The sequence below is a fragment of the Aotus nancymaae genome, unplaced genomic scaffold (assembly GCF_030222135.1).
Source record: "Aotus nancymaae isolate 86718 unplaced genomic scaffold, 86718_ANA_hifiasm-v0.15.2.pri h1tg000108l, whole genome shotgun sequence".
NCBI classification, from domain to species: domain Eukaryota; kingdom Metazoa; phylum Chordata; class Mammalia; order Primates; family Aotidae; genus Aotus; species Aotus nancymaae.
The window spans coordinates 37,470,206-37,491,359 of NW_026988523.1; the positions used below are offsets into that span (position 1 = coordinate 37,470,206).

General features: G+C 36.9%; 2 protein-coding genes across 2 annotated transcripts; one reads left to right on the plus strand and one right to left on the minus strand.

The window, feature by feature from the left end:
- Positions 1 to 9,177: 9,177 nt before the first annotated feature.
- Positions 9,178 to 10,122, minus strand: LOC105715541 (olfactory receptor 10T2-like). The gene has a single exon (XM_012449965.2). The coding sequence runs from the start codon at positions 10,120 to 10,122 to the stop codon at positions 9,178 to 9,180; it is 945 nt and encodes a 314-aa protein (XP_012305388.2).
- Positions 10,123 to 18,868: 8,746 nt separating this feature from the next.
- LOC105715539 (olfactory receptor 10K1) lies at positions 18,869 to 19,810 on the plus strand. Its single transcript, XM_012449964.3, has one exon. The coding sequence runs from the start codon at positions 18,869 to 18,871 to the stop codon at positions 19,808 to 19,810; it is 942 nt and encodes a 313-aa protein (XP_012305387.3).
- The last annotated feature ends 1,344 nt before the right edge of the window (positions 19,811 to 21,154 follow it).

The window sequence follows — 21,154 nt, forward strand, 5'->3', positions numbered from 1 at the left end:
TGGCTTTATATACACTGTGAGGGGAAGACCACCTACTCAAGTTTCCGTAATGGTGGGTGCTCCTCCCCCAATCCAAGCTCAGGTGTCCCAGGTCGACTTCAGACTGCTGTGCTGGCAGCGAGAATTTCAAGCCAGTGGAAATTGGCTTGCTGGGCTCCATGCATGTGGGATCCACTGAGCTAGATCACTTGGCTCCCTGGCTTCAGCTCCCTTTCCAGGGGAGTGAACAGTTCTGTCTCACTGGCATTCCATGTGCCACTGGGTTATGAAAAAACTCCTGAAGCTAGCTTTGTGTCTGCCCAACCACTAAGTTTTGTGCTTGAAACCTAGGGCCCTCGTGGTGTAGGTGCCTGAGGGAATCTCCTGGTCTATGCGTTGTGAAGATCGTGGGAAAAGCATTGTATCTGGGCTGGAATGCACCCTCCCTCACAGCACAGCTCCTCATGACTTCCCTTGGCTAGGGGAGGGAGTTTCCTGACCCCTTGAACTTCCCAGGTGAGGCATCACACCACCTTACTTCAGCTCACCCTCCGTGGGCTGCACCCACTGTCTAACCAGTGCCCATGAGATGAACCAGTTACCTCAGTTGGCAATGCAGAAATCACCTGCCCTCTGCATTGATCTAGCTGGGAGCTGCAGACTGGAGCTGTTCCTATTTGGTCATCTTGCCAGCCACCTAATTAATAGAATGTCAATATCACTTTCTATCCCTATGTCAATGGATGTTGAGGACCTCTAACAATACACTGGTGCATAGTGAGAGCTCACCAATAATCTATAATGATACCAAGAGCAAAAAGGTTACCGATAAGAAGAGTGGCATTTAATATACTGAAATGCTGGACATTTGGTTTTTGTTATTTATTCCCAAATTTCACTCCTACTACTTATTGTAATAGTGGCCCAATTTTATTTTGGTTTGTTTTGTCCCCAGTCGCATCTAATTTCTTTATCCTAAAGTTTCAGAGAGGAATAGGTGCCCTGCACTAATTCAGTTAGGTGGTCAGGATATTGGAGTTTCTTTACTGTAATATTAGGTTCAGGATATGCGTATGCTCCAACTGTGGACAATCAGGAACAAAAAAAAATCCATCTCATGATGCTTGTTTTAACACCTATAGAAACAAATTCTTTCTTCCTCTTGACTAGATTTTAGGAGCTGAAAATGTCGAGACCACTGTGTTTAGGCTAAAAATAGAACCAAATCACAAGAAGCAGAGCTATGAGATGCATCCAGATAATAGTCTGAACTTTGAATGAAGCTGAACTTGAAACCATCATAGTATTAGACTTCTCAGCTTATGTGGGCCAATAGATTTATTGTTCGCTAATGCCAGTTTGAATTGGATTGTCTGTTATTTACAACTTAAAGAGTCCTAAGTTGTATGAACATATCTCATTCCAGACAGGATTTGAGATGCTTCAAAATAGGTACTATTAAGGCAAGAATAAATATATTAGGTAAATATATTAATGAATTAGAGCAAAGGTAAAGTATTAATATACTAACAAGGTGAATTTAGGAGGAATCATTACATAGAAACATATTCCTTGAGGCCCAATTTATTTAACCAATTTTTTGACCAAAAATTAAATAGCAAATTTCATGCTAGTTAATTCAATAGACAATATAAATATATAAAAGCCATGTTGTTCACAGATATAAAACATGCAAGGAATGTAATTTCTAATGGAGACGTGTTGGCTATATTAACGAAACCCTAAGTAATTATTGGATATCTGAGTACAATGGAAGAAGTACTATGAAACAATGTGGCTGTACTACACCTTAAAATATCAGATTTATAGCCTAAATGAAAAGCATAGGTTTATTTATCTAGCCTCAGCCCACACAGATCTCTGGTTTATGTGAATCATTACACTGGATGAAGACTGTCCAGACCTTCCCCAGCACAATTCCCACTCTCCAACCTCTACAGGGCCTTGGGAGTTCGAGATGACACATGACAAGACATGAGGATTTATTGTAACATCTTTCCAAACATCCCAGCCCATTTACCCATATTTCTTCTCCCTCTTGTCAAACAGGTGCAAGAGCGTGGATTTGCAGCCCTTGAACTGAATAACTTCAACTTCTGTTATTTTGCTTCAAAGAGCATTTCAAAATCACCTGAGGTTTTCATACCACCCACCTTATTTTTCTCTTCTCTTCTCAATAGTTCCTTCTTTTAAAATTATGCCTGGTGTTCCTTCACATCTTTGCTTGTTCTTCCTTCTCACGGTCTGAATTTCAGAGTTCTATCTCGCTTCTTTGCTCTACAGGCATCTCTTCAAGAAGAGCTTAAAGGGTGAAAGCCAAATACCCCTCTTTTTCTCAATTTTTCTCCTGCACATCCTCTATATTCTTTCTCCTGTGCAGTCAGGATAGTAAGTATCAGCCTGAAATGGAAATAGTTAAAAAGGAGAGGAGAGGAGGAAGTAAGTAATTCATTTTAAGTGTCAGATCTCTGAAGTTCAATTCTGTCTCTGGGCTGTGGACAAGATGGCTCACAGCCAGGCCCCCAGCGTGTTTTAGTTTGAGAGCAGGTTGTGAAAAATAGCAGGGAGAAATGCCTAATGCCAGCATACAAATGGAAATTGGTATAAATTCATTTTTCAAAATAGAAAGTAACTGACACATGATAACCAATTATAAAAGTAATCAAAATCATTGTAGCAATGTATTTATTGATTCATTTATTAGATAATTTTGCTATAAACAGAATGTTAAAAATTGTATTAAATATGTGCTTACTGAATAACTACTCTGTGACTTAGACTATTCTGATCATTTCAAAGATATAAAGATAAATGAGATACAGTTCTTGTCCTCATGGAGTTTTAATGTATTTATGGAATATAAAATAATAAGAAAAACAATTGTATTTTGTGTATTAAACTAACAATTTATATCCAGATAGTAGAAACTGTCCATTATTCCTTTGCCCTTGTATTTTTAACTTAGCCTATCAATCTGATTCTTTCCTAAATTTTAAGAACCTTTTATTATTGTGCAACCTACATATACAAAAGTACACAAATTAAAGTCTATACCTGGATTCACAAAGTGATACACACAAACCCACAATGAGATTTAGAAGTAGAACATTAACCACTTTCTTGCCCGAGACACCATTATTCTGAACTTCTATGATCATATATTTTTTTTTCAGTTTTTGAAATTTATCAGTGGAATTACAGAATATATAAGGTTTTTGTTTAGTTTTCTTTCACTTAAATAATGTTGGTGAGATTTACTCCTGTTATTAAATGTAATAGCACATTTTCAGTGTTGTACAACAATAAACAATATGAATGTTCTTCAATTTATTTGTTCTAACTTTAATGGCTACTTAGATTATTTCCAGATTTGGGCTATAGTGGAAAGTGGTGCTAAGAACATACTTGTACTCTTTAAAGTAACATATGACTCAATTTATTTGGTATCCATTAACAGTGAAACCGCTGAGTCACAGCCTACTGCTGTAGATTAAATTTTAAGCAACAGTTCTTTATTCCTTTCTATGTCCTTCGCTATATGACTTTGCAGTTTCTCTTGTGGGAGGCAGTGTATAATTTCCTACCCCTGAACTTTGGGCTTTTTATTGGGATTTTTTTTCTGCTATCACCATGAAAAGAGCTTTTTTTCCCAAGTAACTTGTGTTCTTTTAATTTAGGCTCTAGCATGAATATAGCTCATACAAATCTAACCCCAATCTACCAAAAGGGGTCAAACCCAAGAGACATGCAGCTTGAAGGAGAGCCACTATTCTAAGCCCACCTTAGATCCTTAAGTTGACTTGCAGACACAAAAGCAAATAAAAAGTTTTAAAAATGTTGTTAAAAACCAAACAATGTAAAATTTAACATCTCAACCATTTTAAGTTTAAAGTTCAGTAGTGTCAAGCATATTCATATTATTGTAAAATAGATCTCCAGAACTTTTTCATCTTGCAAATCAGAAACTGCACTCATTAAACAACTTCTCTTTTCCTAAGTGAATACAGCAGTCACAAAAAGACAAGCAAGGACTTTTTAACCCATTGTGTTTGGATGTGGTTTGTTACACAGCAAAAAGTAAATGAAGGTCTACACATGTTCTAGTATACTAGACTCTGTCAAATAGTTTTTCAAAGTGGCTGTATAAATTTACACTAATGCCAGCATTGTATAGAAATTCCAGTTGCTCCTCATCTGTAACAACGTTTGATACTGTAATTCATTTTTATTTGAGAAATTCTGGTAACTATGTATAATTAGACATGCCTTTGCATGATATTAATGACATTGAGCACATTTTCATGTTTACTAGCCACTTGAATTTCCTCTTCCTTGAAAGTCTTGTTCAATATTTTGTGTACTAAGTAAATAGCGATATTTGTTTTTATTATTGATTCAAAATGTTGTATATAACAAGAATATCAATACTTTATTGGTTACGTGTACTTCAAATATCTTATGTGACTTTGCAAATTTCATTTTCACTCTATTAAAGATGTCTTTTGATTAACATGTTTGCCTATTGCTTAGCTCTCGCTTACAAGTGAGAATATGTGGTATTTGACTTAGACTTGCTCTTCTTTAAGATAACGTTTGTTCTCTTTGACTTCTTGTATTTTCATATTTCATACCCTTAGGCATAGTAATTCTTTCTGTTGACATACAGAAATAGAATTTATTTTTGTGTCACAATTTTGCATAAGGCAATTGTGTAAATACATTTCATTTTAAATTCTTATATTTACCTGCATATTCTCATAGAATTTCATTTTTGTGTCACTGTACTGTTTATCTATGTATTAAGGTGTAATTGACAGAAATTATATATATATATATTTTATATACAATGTGAAGTTTTGATATACAAATACGTTGTTCAATAATTGGCACAATCAAGCTAATTAATATATCTGTCACCTCACATAGTTACCTTTTTTTCATGTGTGTGTGGTGAGAATACCTAATCTCTCAACAACTTTCAAGCATAAAATATGTTATTGACCATAGTCAACATTCTGTACACTAAGTACCTAAAACTTTTCATCTTATAACTGAAAGTTTGTACACTTTGACCAAAATGTTCTCATGTCCCCCACCTTCTTGCCTCTGGCAACCACCCTGCTACTCTCTGCTCTTTTAAGTTTGAATATTTTAGATTCCACATATATGTTAGATCATGAGGTATTTAACTTTCTGTGTCTGATTTATTGTACTTAGCAAAATGTCCTCTAGTTTCATCCATGTTGTAAATGGCAGCATTTCCTTCTTTTTAAAGGCTGAATAATATTCCACTGTAAAAAACATATATATACCACATTTACCTTAGCCCTTTGACTGTTGAAGGACATTTGGTTGTTTCATATCTTAACTATTGTAAATAATGCTGAAATGAACATGGGAATTCATATCTCTCTTTGAGATAGTGATTTTATTTTCATCGGATACATACTCGGAAGTGGAACTGCTAGATCATATGGTGGTTTTATTTTTAATTGTTTGAGTACATTCTATACTGTTTTCTGCAATGGCTGTACCAATTTACTTTCCCACTAACAATGTACAAGGGTTCCCTTTTTTTTCTTTGCATTCTTTCCAACACTAGTTATCTTTTGATTTTTTAACAAGAGCCATTCTCATAGGCATGAGGGAACATATGATTGTGGTCATCTGCATTTCCTTGATTAGTCAAGTTGAACACCTTTTCATATACCTTTTGGCCATTTTGTTTGTCTTCTTTGGAAAAATATGTCTACTCAGATCTTTTAACCATTTTTAAATGAGGTTATTTATTTTTATTTCTATTGAGCAATATGAGTTCCTTATGTATTTTGGATATTAACCCTTTATCAGCTGTACGGTTTACAAATATTTTTTCTCCTTCTGTAGGTTGCCTTTTCATCTTGTTGATTATTTCTTTTTCTGTGTCCTTAACAAATTAAGGATAGAAGAAATGTACCTTAGTATGATATAGGTCATATGTGGTAAGCTCACAGCTAACCTTATACTCCATAATAAAAAAGCTTTTCTTCTAAGATCTGGAACAAGACAAGGATGTCTATGCTCATCAGTTCTACTCAACATAGTACTGAAAGTCTTAGCCAGAGCAATTAGGGAAAGAAAGGAAATAAATGTCATCCAAATCAGAAATAAAGAAGTAAAATTACTTCTGTTTGAAAATTACATAGTAATATATCTAAAAAATAAAAACTTCATTAAACTATTAATACTGTAAAATGAACTCAGTAAAGTTGCAAGGTACAAAATTAACATACACAAATCATTCTATCGAAGACTCATGCACTTGTATGGTCACTGCCATGCTATTCACAATAGCAAAGACATGGACTAAACCTAGAATCCTATCAATATTGAATTGGATAAAGAAAATGTACATATACACCATAGAATACTATGCAGCCATAAAAGAAATAATATCCTTTGCATGAGAGATGGCCTTTGCACCAACATAGATGCGGCTAGAGGCTATAATCCTAAGCAAATTAATTCAGGAACAGAAAACCAAATACTGCATGTTTCCAGTTATAAGCGGTAGCTAAAATATTGAACACACATGGACATAACGTAGGAACAATATTCACTGCAAACTACTAGAGGGGGAAGTGAAAAAGGGTGTCATGGGTTGAAAAACTACCTATGCAGTAGTACTATGCTCACTAGCTCGGTGATGGGATCTGTACTCCAAAGCTCAGCATTACACAGTATATATACTCATGTAACAAGATTGCACATGTACTACATTTATCTAAAATTAAGAAAAAAAGAAATTAGTTGCATTTCTATATACTTACAGCAAACTATTGGAAAAAAAATTTAAAAATGCCGTAAGAAGAAGGTAATATTTAAAAATAAATTTAAGGAGATTAAAAATCTATAAACTGAAATCTATAAAACATTGATGGAAAAATTGAGGAAGACAAAATAAATGGGAAGATATACTATACTCATGTACTGGATTAATTAATATTGTCAAAATGTCCATATAGCCCAAAGTGATCCACAGATTCATGAAACTTGTATCAAAATTCCAACAGCATTTTTCACAGAAATAGAAACAGCACTCTAAAATTCATATGGAATCAGAACATGTTCTAAATAGCTAAAGAAATCTTCAGCCAAAAGAACAAAGCTGGAAGAATCACTCTTTCTGATTTCCATTTATATTATAAAGCTACAGTAGTCAAAACTGTGTGGTTCTGCCATAAAAGCAGACACATTGATCATTGAAACACAAGAGAGAGCTCAGAAATAAATTCATGCATCTATGGTTAATTGATCTTTGTCAAGGTGCAAAGGATACACAATGGGAAAAGGACAGTTGCTTCAATAAATGGTGCTAGGAATATGGGATCTCCAAATGCAGAAGAATGAAACCAGACTTTTATACCATACACAAAAAATCAACTCAAAATTGATTAAAGGCTTAAATGTCAGATTTAATTAAAGGCTTAAACTGTAAAATTTCTAGAAGAAAACACAAGGGACAAGTTCCCTGACATTGGCTATGGCAGTGGTATTTTAGATATGATATCAAAAGTAAACACAACAAAAGCAAAAATAAGAAACTGGGACTACATCAAACTACATAGGTTCTGAACAGCAAAGAAAACAATCAGTGGCCAGGTGTAGTGGCTCATGCCTGTAATCCCAACATGTTGGGAGGCCACTGCAGGTGGATCATCTGAGGTCAGGAGTTCGAGACCAGCCAGGCCAACATGGTGAAACCTCATCTCTACTAAAAATACAAAAATTATCTGGGTGTAGTGGCGGTTGGCTGTAATCCCAGCTACTCGGGAGCCTGAGGCAGGATAACCGCTTGAATCCGGGAGGTGGAGGTTGCAGTGAGCTGAGAACATGTCATTGCACTGCAGCCTAGGTGAAAGGAATGAAACGCCATCTCCAAAAAAAAGAAAGCAATTGGCAACATTATTATGTAATTTCTGTTACAAGCAGCAACTGCTCTTTTGTGTGTTTTCCTTATATTAAGAAATATCGCTAATAAAAATATTCAGTAGAAGCAGAGATAGTGGGCACTGTTGTCTCATTAATGATATTAATGGGAAAATTTCCTCTATTTTATCATTATTATAAATTTTCAAACATACTCTCAAATTAAGATAGTTTCTACTATTTTCAGTTTTATGTTTAAGAGTAAACAAAAATTAAAACCCAGGTCTTTGTGACTTCAAAGTCTGTGTTTTCTATTCTATCATCGACCTCTTAGAACTTTAATCACCACCCCCTCATTTTCCAGAAGTAAATTTATGTTTATTATTTAGAAATAATTTACTGCATATATTTCTTTATATCTATCTATCTATCTATCTATCTATCTATTCATCTATCTATCTATCTGTCTATCTATCTATCTATGTAGATCCAGGGATAGGGAAGGATCAGGAGATATGAATAGTGACCTATCCCAATTCAAAGATATCTGAAGTAATTTATCTTTATTTTTGTAAGTTATTTCTATTATTTATATTACTATGTATATAGAAGGTTTATACTGTAAAATCAAAATGTGATGTAAAGCTCATCTTATCTAATATTGTTGTCTTATGGAAGAAGAAAATGAGGCTCAAAAAGATTAAATCATTGCTTTAACCCATTTCCTGTTTGCCCTGAGAATACTGTATTGGCACAGAACTCCACTTTTTTTTTTTTTGTAAACAGGAAATGGGTTAAACTTTATACACACACACACATATATATATACTTTCTCATATGTACACACAGATATGTATGTGTATGTATATATGTTTAATAAAAAATAACTGCAGTAAATTATTTCTAGAAAATATTCATCATAAAAGGAGTATTAACAGTCTAGGAATTCTAAAAAAGATAATGCAGCACTTGTAGGGTTGATCTGACAAAACAAATATTTGCAATGCATAAAAACAATGTAGCTTGCATTCTTGAAAGTTTCAACGTTCATATAATTTTCTGGAGACCAATTGGTATAACTTTTGCACTGGATATAGGCTAATTTGAAAAAGAAATTTTCAATACAAACAATCAAGGTCACCTAAAGTCCTTCTTTCTTTCTTTTTTTTTTCTGTCAAGGAGTCTTAAGAAAAGGACAAATATGTTTATAGAACTGAAGTTCTATCTAGGAAACTTTTATGAATATAATTTACTGCCATATCAGCCCACTTATACAGTTTTGGAATATGAGTATCTACTCAGAACCTTTCTCAGAGCCATCTTTACTTCTTTATTTCTCAGTGTGTAGACAAGAGGGTTAAGTAGTGGGGTAATCACAGTATAAGTCACTGCCACGAGCCGGTCCTTATCTGAAGAGTACAGGGATGTGGGCCTCAAGTAGATAAAGGAAGCACAGCCATAGTGGACAATGACCACTGTGAGGTGCGAAGCACAGGTGGCGAAGGCTTTACGCTGTCCTTCCACCGAGGAGATCTTGAGGATGGTGGAAACTATGAAGACATAGGAGATGAATATCAACACAAGGGGAACCAGCAATACCAGAATGCTGAGGAAAAAGATGACCATCTCCTTCAGGTTGGTATCTGTGCAGCCCAGTTTTATGACAGCGGAAATGTCACAGAAAAAGTGATTGATCCTATTGGAGGCACAGAAGGGCACACTGAACACCAGGATATTGACAATCACAGAGATCAGGAAGCCACAAAAGCTGGAGGCTAGAATCAGCTGCATGCAGGTGGCTCGGCTGACAATGAGTGTGTAGTTAAGAGGGTTGCAGATGGCAACATAACGATCATAGCCCATCACAGCAATGAGAAAACAGTTGGTACAAGCCAAGCCCACAAAGAAATAAAGCTGGACTGCACACCCAGAGAAAGAAATAGTTGGAATTGCGGATAGCAGGTTGGTTAGCATTTTGGGTACAATGACCAAAGTGTAGCACGTTTCAGAGCATGAAAGGACAAAGAGGAAGAAGTACATAGGAGTGTGCAAAGCCCTGTCCAGGCGAATGACCGTCATGATGGTGGCATTGGCCATCAGAGTGGTCAGGTAGACTAAAAGGAAGATAAAGAAGAGAAGGAGCTGCAGATCCCCCAGGTTTGAGAAGCCTGTAAGGATGAACTCGGTAATCACGCTCTGGTTCTGTCTCTTCATTGCTCAGTGGAATTAGACTTAGGTAACCTGAAATTGAGAGGAGACAGGATTTGACAAAAGTGAAATGACCCTAGAGAAACTCAGTTTGCATTTCTTTAAAAAGCTGACAATACTGGTCTGAAAAAATATGTAATACACATTAAGTACATAGATCAGGGTATATGGAAGCATCAAGGAACATGAATCGTGACATACCCCAATTCAAAGATACCTGAAATTATTTATTTTTACTTTTGGAAGTTATTTCCATTCTCTGTATTCCCATTTGCCTAGAATGTTCATACTGTAAAATCAAAATGTGACTTAGAACTTATATCCTTAAATACTCTCATTTTATGGAAGAAGAAAATGAAGCTCAAAAAGATTAAACTATTTGCTTACTCACATGACAGTGATAGTTCTTAAAAATCACTTATCTTTGCTAACACCTTATACAAATCTGATTCAGAAAAACAAACAAAACAAATAAAAAGTGATGTACCCATTCTCTCGTATAAATAACTCAAATAATGCTTGTTCAGATGTAGATAAGTATTTTACTTTTCTTAAAAGTATTCAGATTCTATTTACCCATGATCAATTGCGAAGACTTTGGAATGGCTCACATATTGGGGTTTCCCTTGTCATGAGTGCGTGGGAATCTGAGATTAAGAATAGAATTAACCTCAGAGCATTATGAGGCTTGAGCATTATGAGACGTGGGCTGAGATCTCCACCCTTTTGGCCCAGGCCTCAATCTCCGTTGCCTGCATAATGCTCTAAGAACTTTCATCATTATCTGTGAGAAGATCTGTGGTCTGATTGGGAGATCAAATAAATGCTAAAACTTTTATATCAAATTATTTTTATTTTATAAAAAAGATAAAAAATCTAACTCAACTTGCATACAATTCTGTGAACCTCTTTATAGCAATGTAGGAAGTATTGTCCAACCTCCATAGTCAAGGACAAATTTTAAGGAGTCACTGACTTCCAAAGCAGGCTGTTCCCTTGCTACATAGTTTACTTGGCTACTTCTGAGCTGAACTATGCCTCCTTGAAATAGTCACCCATTGTTTCTGATTTGTCTCTACAGATACTCACAATAATGTTAACTTATTTCTATGAATGACAGCTAGCCTTCAGTTATTGAAATAAAATGATCATGTCTCTTTATGGGTCTTATTTTCCTTCTAACTATTTAATACATACTTTATGGCAATGTTTTTGGAATTTTCTCTGTCCTAATTACCATCTTAGGTGTGTTTGTTCTTAGTCTTAGGTCATACATCTGCCCCTCAGCTGTAGACAAGCTGGTTGGCTGCAGCCATCACACATAACTAACTTTGTCTCTCTGCCTCTACACACAACATTTTCTTTTCTATTTTTGTTATCCCTCACAATTAGTATTTATCTTGCCTACAAAACCTCAGCTTATTATTTATCCCCTGGGAGGCTTCCCTACCTAGCTGTCAATGACTGATTCCTGTTTGAATTTACTTCTCTATCAGTTTGCTCTGGGAGCATTGATTAGAATGGCAGCATAGTGAGGCTGGGAAGGACACAGCCTCTGGAGTCAGACTGCCTAGGTTGAGACGATGGCTTTGCCAATTTATAATGTTGGGGAAATCACTTTGGGTCTCATGATTTAATCTCTAAAATGGCAATAATAATAATATACACCAAAAGGTTTGTGTGAGCACCAAATGCCCACAGGGAAGTTCTTGATGTATAAGTGGTCAATACATGTAGGCTGTTAAACATCTAGTCAAGCCCCCTCACATTACAAACGAAGAATCAGAGGCCCAGAGAAGTAAAATCTCAAGATGTAGGTTGCATAAGCTATGAGGCAGGAACTGTATCCCAAATACCTTAACTCTCCCATCTAGGGTTTTGTCTTTTGAATTATCTGGGTTCTAGTTTAAATATTTCCTTTGTACTGCGAGTTTATACACCAGTGACTTAGAAAATAGATCGACATCTTCTGTACTCTGTATGATCCCCACAGGCTTTCTGTTCCACTCTTCCATCCACTCCTATCTCTTATCCTTCCACCTTACTCCGCCGTATATTTTTCCTGATGTCAAGGTACATATTAGGCATTTTCTATCTATTTCCTAGGTTAGGTCTATTTTAAGAATATATTGCTGTTTACACTCTTAGTTATTCTCTGCATTTTCACTCTTCCATGCTCACATGGTCAGGGTTTGTGTGCTGCATCTTTGCCCTCTCCATATAATCTCTGTCCTGTCTCTCATGCTGGATTCTGATGCTATGACCCACTTCACCAGTGTATGGTATCCATGAATTCTTCTGCCTCTGAATCTTTCTTTGGTATTTAAAATATTTTTAGAGCAAATTGACAGATATTACTCATAAGAAAGAGGGTAGAGTCCTACATCTATAGTACAAAACAGACACTTACATCCACAGGCAGTTTTAGCACAATCCCATGTTCCTTTTTATCTCATATGCCATCAAAGTCTAAAGAGGAGAGAGAAATAGGCAAACATTTAAAAACTATCAGGTAGCGTATTTCTCCCAGATCTTACTGGGGAAAGTCCAGGGGCCACTTGCTTTTAAAGATGAAAGACAGCTCTGCCTGGTCTCTGAGCTGGAAGTAACTGTACAGCCCCGATCTTAGCAGCTCTGTACCCTTGATAGCACATGATCCAGCAAAATCCCTGGGTCTTATGCAGTTGTGGTGCCTCAGGGGATTAAGGCCTTGGAGGAAGGTTCTTCCTTGGACTCTAGGCATTAAAAATGTAATATTCAACCTTAAAGAAAGAAAAAAAACTGAGTAGCTAAATTATGTGGTTTACTTGATCTGGGTAAAAGATGAATAGCTTTAAATATTATAATTTTTTGCATTGGTCATTCATTTTGGAGCAAGATTACATTTGCTGAATGAAGTGATGATTGTGACTTTCTTAATCATTAGCTTTATAGATGCTAAATATAGATGAACTGCTTTAAGGGATAAAATAAATGACATTCTTGACAATTTTTTTCCTTCCTTCTTAAAGTTGTTAGTTGAATTATGAGATTATTTTTTCTATAACTCTCTTGCTTTATGAAGAAGGTATACTGGAATCATAAGAGGGCATACACTCTAACCTTTTCTACATTCCTCTACATGCTTGATTTATCTCTTCAAATACATTAATCAATGTTGACGTTCATCAGGGCATTCATTAGTCCATTAATTTAATGAATATACATTGAGTACCTATAATACTTCAGACACTCTGGTGAGGGTTTTGGTGGGGAAGGTGGCACAATGATGGCTTCATCTGCATCAATGGTGATTTATGAACCCATATATATCTGAGCCTCCTGAGGTGCACGTGAAGATGCATATTTTGGGGCTTTACCCTAGGATCTCCAAAATAAGAAATATTTTAGGTGGAGCTTGGAATATTTTGCAATCAGTTTATGTGATTTCTTTGATTTTCAGAAAGTTTAGAGCTACTGACTTCTTTCTGATAAAAGCTTGATGTTTAGAAGATGAGATAAATAAATTAATAATTAATTACAGCAAGCAAAGAGGGCTAAGCTAGGGACAAGCACAAGGCATTACAGCATTACTGAGAGGAAGTACAGTTCTCACATTTAGTACCAAAATGAGTGGGTCTCAAACTCCTTAAACTCCCCTTACACCTTTCCAATCCAATCCAACAATATTTCTTTTTCTTTCTTTCTTCTTTTTTTTTTTTGAGACAGAGTTTTGCTTTGTTGCCCAGGCTGGAGTGCAGTAGCACAATCTCATCTCACTTCAACCTCTGCCTCCCAGGTTCAAGTGATTCTCAGGTCTCAGCCTCCCAAGTAGCTGGATACAGGCACGCACCACTACACCTGGCTAATTTTTTTATTTTTAGTAGAGATGGGGTTTTGCCATGTTTCCCAGGCTGGTCTCAAACTCCTGAGCTCAGGCAGTCTGCCCTTCAAAGTGTTAGGATTACAGGCATGAGCCACCACGCTCATGACATACTCTTTTCTGCCTTGGTAGTGTAGTGTCAATGCCCTATTTTTCTTTAAAATACAAGATTCATTTTTGTCTGGAGATTACTGGAACAGAAAGACAAAGTAGACTGAAGTGGCTAAGGGGCCATCTCAATTTCCATTTTTGTGTTTCTCATCTGCATCAACAGAGCCTCCTCTATCCATCAGGACTTCCCAATTCTCCAGATAAGTCACCATCTTCAGAAGTTCTGATGTTCTTAGAGGTATTATTTCACAAAGCTCAAATTTATGCATGTAAGTCACTAGGAGTAATAACAGAAGGAATCATTTCATCTCGCCTCACATTGGTTCTCAGACTTATATGTGTTTGTTATTAGAGAATAGACACAATCCTTTGGCTGCTGGTTCAGAGTCTATTCTGCTTTAGGCAGACACATGGGGCTCTATTAGGTGTTGGCACAGAGCCAGTGCAGTAACTGGGCCTCAAGTAAATCATTTCATATTCTACCAGGTCACCTCCTTTTGAGTGGTGGAGTATACAGAGCTTTCCCAGTATTATTTAGTAAGTAATTATAATTATCTCACTGACTTGTAAGGTCATTTCTCCCAAAGACCAAGTTCTCAAATACACATACATTAATTTCTGAGCTCTCCTTTCTGTTGTTATACTACTTATTTCTTCCTGCACCAGTAGCATGCTCTTTTTTATTACTAAAGCATAGTTTTACTGGGAAGAGTGAGTGCCTATATTACTTGCCCTTTACAAAATTGTTTTATGTTTTCACGTAAATCTTGGAAATCTGATTGTTAGGGTGATTTCAAAATGCATGCAGGGATTTGGGTTGGAATTATATTGGCTTTATAGATTAGCTTGAATAAAACTTACAACCCTATATTATTTCGTCATTCTGGTAAAATACATTCATAACATAACACACCGTTTGAGGATAGAGCTCAGCTAGATTTGATATATTTACTAAAATTTTAGGTTTTTGCAAAACATCTTAATGTTCGTAATTAGGGTTTCTCGGGGCAGGGGCCTAGAAAATAAATTTGTAATTCAGCCCTCTTTTGATTCTTAGAAACACTAAAGTTGAGTGTCACTGGACAAATTCATCAATCTTCTGCCTTAAAATTTAATAAAAATTTTCCACTTGGTCTGCTGCATTACAGTCTTAATTGTGGTGGGCTCTCCTTCAGAATCATCACAGATGGACTCAACTTTGAAAGCATACATGGGCTAATTATGCTCATGGCTTCACCTCCCCAGGCTCCTCAACTGAGGCCACCTTTGAGAAACTGATGACATTATTTTTTCCAAAATAAAACTGACTTCTAATTAACCTCAAGACAACACCTCCAGGGCAGTAGATCTAGCCTCAGGAGTCCAGTGATTACAGTGCATGCTTCTAATAACCACAGCTCATGTTGGTCATCAGAACTTCTGAAGATGGAGATTTATCTGGAGAACTAGGGAGTCCTGATGGATAGAGGAGGCTCTGTTGATGCAGATGAGAGTTTCTATCTCAAGGCAGCTTCTCTCTCTTCTGCTGTTATTCCTCAGGCTCTGCTCTGTGGCTCTGATGCTACTTGTCAGGAGACCTCAAATACTGAATAGCTGTTTCTCTCTAAATTAGAAGGGAGAAAGCAATGTAAGTACTTACTGAGCAGTGGGAACATTGACCTAGTTTGGGGTTTTGTGGGGCCTGGACTTGAATGATGAGCAGTGTTTGAGAAAGCCTCTCTTTGTGCCCCGCATGGAGATCAGTGATGACATTACTGGTAAGCAGCAGAGTTAAAAACGAGAATCAAAGGCTGCCTTTCACTGCAGGCACTAAGAGTGACTGAGAATGGACTTTATAATTCTCTGAATTTGGCTGGGTATGGTGGCTCATGCCTGTAATCCCAACACTTTGGGAGGCTGAGGCAGGTGAATCACCTGAGGTCAGGAGTTGAGACCAGCCTGGCCAACACGGTGAAATGTTGTCTCTACTAAAAACACAAAACTTAGACAGGCATGGTTATGAGCGTCTGTAATCCCAGCTGCTCAAGAGGCTGAGGCGGGAGAATCACTTGAACCCCAGACATGAAGGTTGCAGTAAGCCAAGACTGTGCCATTGCACTCTAGCCTGGGCAATAAGAGCAAAGCTCCATCTGAAAAAAAAAATTATCTGAATTGTTCTCGATGATCATATTGGGTTATTCTCACTCCTAGCTGGATTTTATTTTCTTCCTTCCTTCCTTCCCTGCCTCCCTCCCTCCCTCCCTTCCTTTTCTACTCCTCTTTTTCATTCATTGGTGAACTCACGGATTAAATGAAACAGATACTCTTCTCTCTTCTCTCATTTTTTGACTTCTCTTTCTGCTGTGTATTCCTGGATGTATGCTTTTAGCTGTAATTGAATTCTAGTATTTAAACTCCATTTTAATATGGCAACCTGGAGAAATTAAAGATTTTTATTTGTATCTAAGAAGTTAAAAATTCTACTCCTTTACTATCTGAGGCTGCCTATGTAATTTCTCTCAGTTAATTGATTGTTTTCCTTAAAATAAATATTTGTATTTTTTAAAAGTTGTACATTTCGTGAAAACTCTGTATATTGCTTTCTTCTAGGGGGAACCCAGCAACCTCAAATATTATGTCTCTATTTAAATCCAGATTACATAAAATCCCAGTGGAACATCTGAGGAATTAGAAAAATTAAACACTGAAGTACCATCTAGAATCAGCTGGCCTCATGTGCCTGAGCAAAAAATAATCCAAACAATTCTCTTTGGTATTGGTTAGATACAGGTAGTCCTTCAGAATCAGATAATTCTAGCTTCCGTGGTCTACATTATACATCATATTCAGTTGAGTGAGGGCCTAGTGGTGGTTAGAGGTTGATTAATTGAAAGAAGATTCAAATGAAAGTCTTTTGGGAAAGTGATGAGGAAAGGCAAAGCAATGACCGTAAGTTTAGATTTCCTCACTGTTTTGAATATACAGGAATTCATTTGTTGAGAAGGAGGTATTATATAGGGAAACTTTTACCCTTCTGTATATAAAAACATATAACTAATACACACATGCAATCATACATACAAATATAAATGGAGGTATACATTGTATTTACTTTTTCTATGTTTATATATAATAGTGATATCTTTATAGCTATACTAACATTATTAAAATAAGTAATTATGTCAACTAAGTTTAGAAAGAGTTTCTAATAAGTAAGAAAGAAAAAAATATCATTTTCAAATCCTATGAATAGATATAATGAATTTCAAGAATGCCTGCTGAATTAACTTAGGGTTCAGAAAACAAAAAAAGTTGCTCTTGACTAGAAAAATGCGAAAGTAACAACAACAAAATTATGGTAGCAGATGGTAATAATTTCCCAACACAAAATGATATAGTAACTTCAGAAGTATATAAATGAAGACTGGATACCAAAAATACATACTGGATGATTTTCTATCCAGATAGCACCTTCTTTACTTATTTGGATGGATTATTGAAAATGTTCCCATGAAAAAATTAGGCTTAAGATGACTTTAGAAATACTGCTATAGCAGTTTGCAAAGTATTTTTAGTGGCAGAATGTTCAAATGAAATCTTATTAACATAACAATATATAAAAGATACAAAGGTTAAGGTTTACAGCAGGGTAGAGAAAAGTGGCCAAATTCCCAAGTGTGCCATTCTCGCCCACACCATGTGGCGAGCTCTGTCATTTCTGCGAAACTCTTTTTTCTCTGAGTTTCTCCATGTTATCTCAGCATGGAAAAGTGAAGTGTGTTGGAAAATGCCACAAAGTCAATCATCTCTCTTTAATACCCTGGTGATCGTTCTCTTCCTGAAAAAAGAATTTTTTTCTTTATGCTAATGTACTAATGTTATTTATTTATTTAGTTTTTGAGACAGATTGTCACTCTGTTACCCAGTGTGGAGTGCAGTGGCGCAATCTTAGCTCACTGCAACCTCCGCCTCCTGGACTCAAGTAATTCTAATGCCTCAGCCTCCCGAGTAGCTGGGATTATAGGCGTGTGCTGCCGTACCTGGCTAATTTTTGCATTTTTAGTAAAGATGAGGTTTTGCCATGTTGCCCAGGCTGGTCTCGAACCCCTGGCCTCAAGCAATCCATCCACCTTGGCTTCCCAAAGTGCTGGGATTACAGCTGTGAGCTACCACTTCCGGCTAATGTTATTTTTTGTTTCACTCTTGACTAAATGTTTCAACTTGTGGAACTTCCAATAGTATTTCTTATCCTTCTCTCAGAGATATAAAAAATTCCCAATAAATGCATGTGTCCTCACACCTTTACTTAGAGATCATCAAATACTTTCTCTCCTTTCTCATTTTATGGTTGGATAAACTGATGTCCACATGATTATGTCTTAACAATATTCATTCTTTCATTCTATATTCTGATCAGCTTCAGGTAGCTGAAGTTAACATTTTTCACTTTGGAAGGTGAGTTGCCTTGGGTTGACAGTGGACGAGAAAAACAATAATCTACATGTTACATAAAGAAAAGAAGGAAAACTATTAGCGAATTTCCTAATTCTTGGACAGAGAGGTAACCTGTTCTTCACATTAGACAAGGCCTCCAAACTGGTTGTCAGTTATTCTTTTGCATATTTCACTTAACTCTTCTTTTAGCAGATATTTTAATGAGGGAATGAAGAATCCCACCAAATATCTGGAAATGCCTGCCACCTGCAAACTTGGTGTGAAATTTCCCGTACATTTTTGCTCTGCTTTCTGGATCCTGGCTTCTACCTCTGTCCCTGACTCTCTTGTATAGAAGTACTTTCCATGGAGCGGGTCAACGAGACTGTGGTGAGAGAGTTCGTCTTCCTCGGCTTCTCATCCCTGGCCAGGCTGCAGCAGTTGCTCTTTGTTATCTTCCTGCTCCTCTACCTGTTCACTCTGGGCACCAATGCAGTCATCGTTACCACCATTGTGCTGGACAGAGCCCTTCATACCCCCATGTACTTCCTCCTTGCCATCCTCTCCTGCTCTGAGACTTGCTACACCTTCGTCATTGTACCCAAGATGCTGGTTGACCTGCTGGCCCAGAAGAAGACCATTTCTTTCGTGGGCTGTGCCATCCAAATGTTTTCCTTCCTCTTCCTTGGCTGTTCTCATTCCTTCCTGCTGGCAGTCATGGGTTATGATCGTTATGTGGCCATTTGTAACCCACTGCGCTACTCAGTGCTCATGGGACATGGGGTGTGTATGGGACTAGTGGCTGCTGCCTGTGCCTGTGGCTTCACTGTCTCCCTGGTCACCACCTCCCTAGTATTTCATCTGCCCTTCCACTCCTCGAATCAGCTCCATCACTTCTTCTGTGACATCTCCCCTGTCCTTAAACTGGCATCTCAGCACTCTGGCCTCAGTCAGCTGGTCATATTTATGCTTGGTGTATTTGTCTTGGTTATTCCTCTGCTACTTATTCTAGTCTCCTATGTCCGCATCATCTCTGCCATTTTAAAAATCCCTTCCTCCGTTGGGAGATACAAGACCTTCTCCACCTGTGCCTCCCATCTCATTGTGGTAACTGTTCACTACGGTTGTGCCTCTTTCATCTACTTAAGGCCCAAGACCAATTACTCTTCAGGCCAAGACACCCTAATATCTGTATCATATACCATCCTTACCCCACTGTTCAATCCAGTGATTTATAGTCTGAGAAATAAGGAATTCAAATCAGCCCTACGAAGGACAATTGGCCAAACTTTATATTCTCTTAATTAAAGAGCCATTTTTTAAAACTATTAATGCCTAGTACATGCCAGGGAAAATGTGTGCTTTTACACATTTTCTCATTTAATTGTCCAACTGCACTGTAATATATGAACATTTCACATATGAGAAGAATGAGGCTCACAGAAGTTAAGACAGTCTCGCTTTCTACTGTCCATGATACTTCAATAAGACTAATCAGATGTGGGAACAGAGCCCTCAGTTTCATAATAAATTTAATTATATTTTACTGCTTTATATATTGCTAATTCAAAAACTAATATGAGAGCAAAGATGTATCCTAACTTATGAGAGCTATGTCTTGAAGCAGACAGCTTGGATCCATCAAGACAGCAAGGATGTATCCAAAAAAAGGAAAAGAGCAGGAAATCCATCTATCCCTACTTTCCTTTTTCTAAAGACTCGAGATAACTTTGTTTCCACACATTCTGCTAGAAAACTTGGCGGTCCTTTTTGTCCCTGACTCATTTCCTTAACCTACATGTTGAAATATCTTTGCCTTTACTTGGAGTTGTTTTGTTCTTTCTTTGTTTGAGGTGGAACCACTTCATGGTTCTCTTGATGCAAATGTATGTCCTTCACATACTAGTTTGTCTTAGTCCCCACATTTATTCCTGAACCACCATACTAATTTTCTCTCTTCAAGGAAGCTACAAGCATTGCCTACTTGCTGAAATATCTCAAGTAATTCCAAGCAAAAGGCTTGAGTTAATGTTACCAGAGGGCTAGAGTCCTAGAATGACCAGAGAAGCCATGGAAAAGCCTCCAGTGACTCCCCTTGCCACACAAGATAATATCAAGTGTCCTTCATTATCACAGATCTATCATCCAGTTTCTGCCTATCTCTCCAGTATTATGGTTTCTAATTTTGTTGTTCTCTGTTTTCTATATGCCTTCTTGTACGTTCTGAAGCTAACCAACTATTTGCTTGTTTCAAAAGTGACAATATTCTGTGTTCTCATGTGTTGGTTATTCTCTTTAGCTCATCTCCTTTACTTAATTTAATACTTGCTCTCATATCTCAAGACCATCCCAGCTATCTTGCTTTCCTCTAAACCCTCCCTTGTCTGTCTGCTGCACCCTACTGATGAGATTAGGCTCTGCTACAACCAGGACTTATTTTTATTGTTTCTTGTATAATTTCAACAAGTATTTATTCATTTCCTAATAAGTACCAGCTACTGTTTTAAAGCTACTGGAAATAAATGATGAACAAAATAAATGTGGTCTCTGCCCTCATAGACCTTATCGTCTGGTTCAAGACAGTCCCAGTAAACAGAAAAACGAAGGAAAATACTTTACCAGTTTAAGTTTATTCTCTGAAGAAAAGGTGCA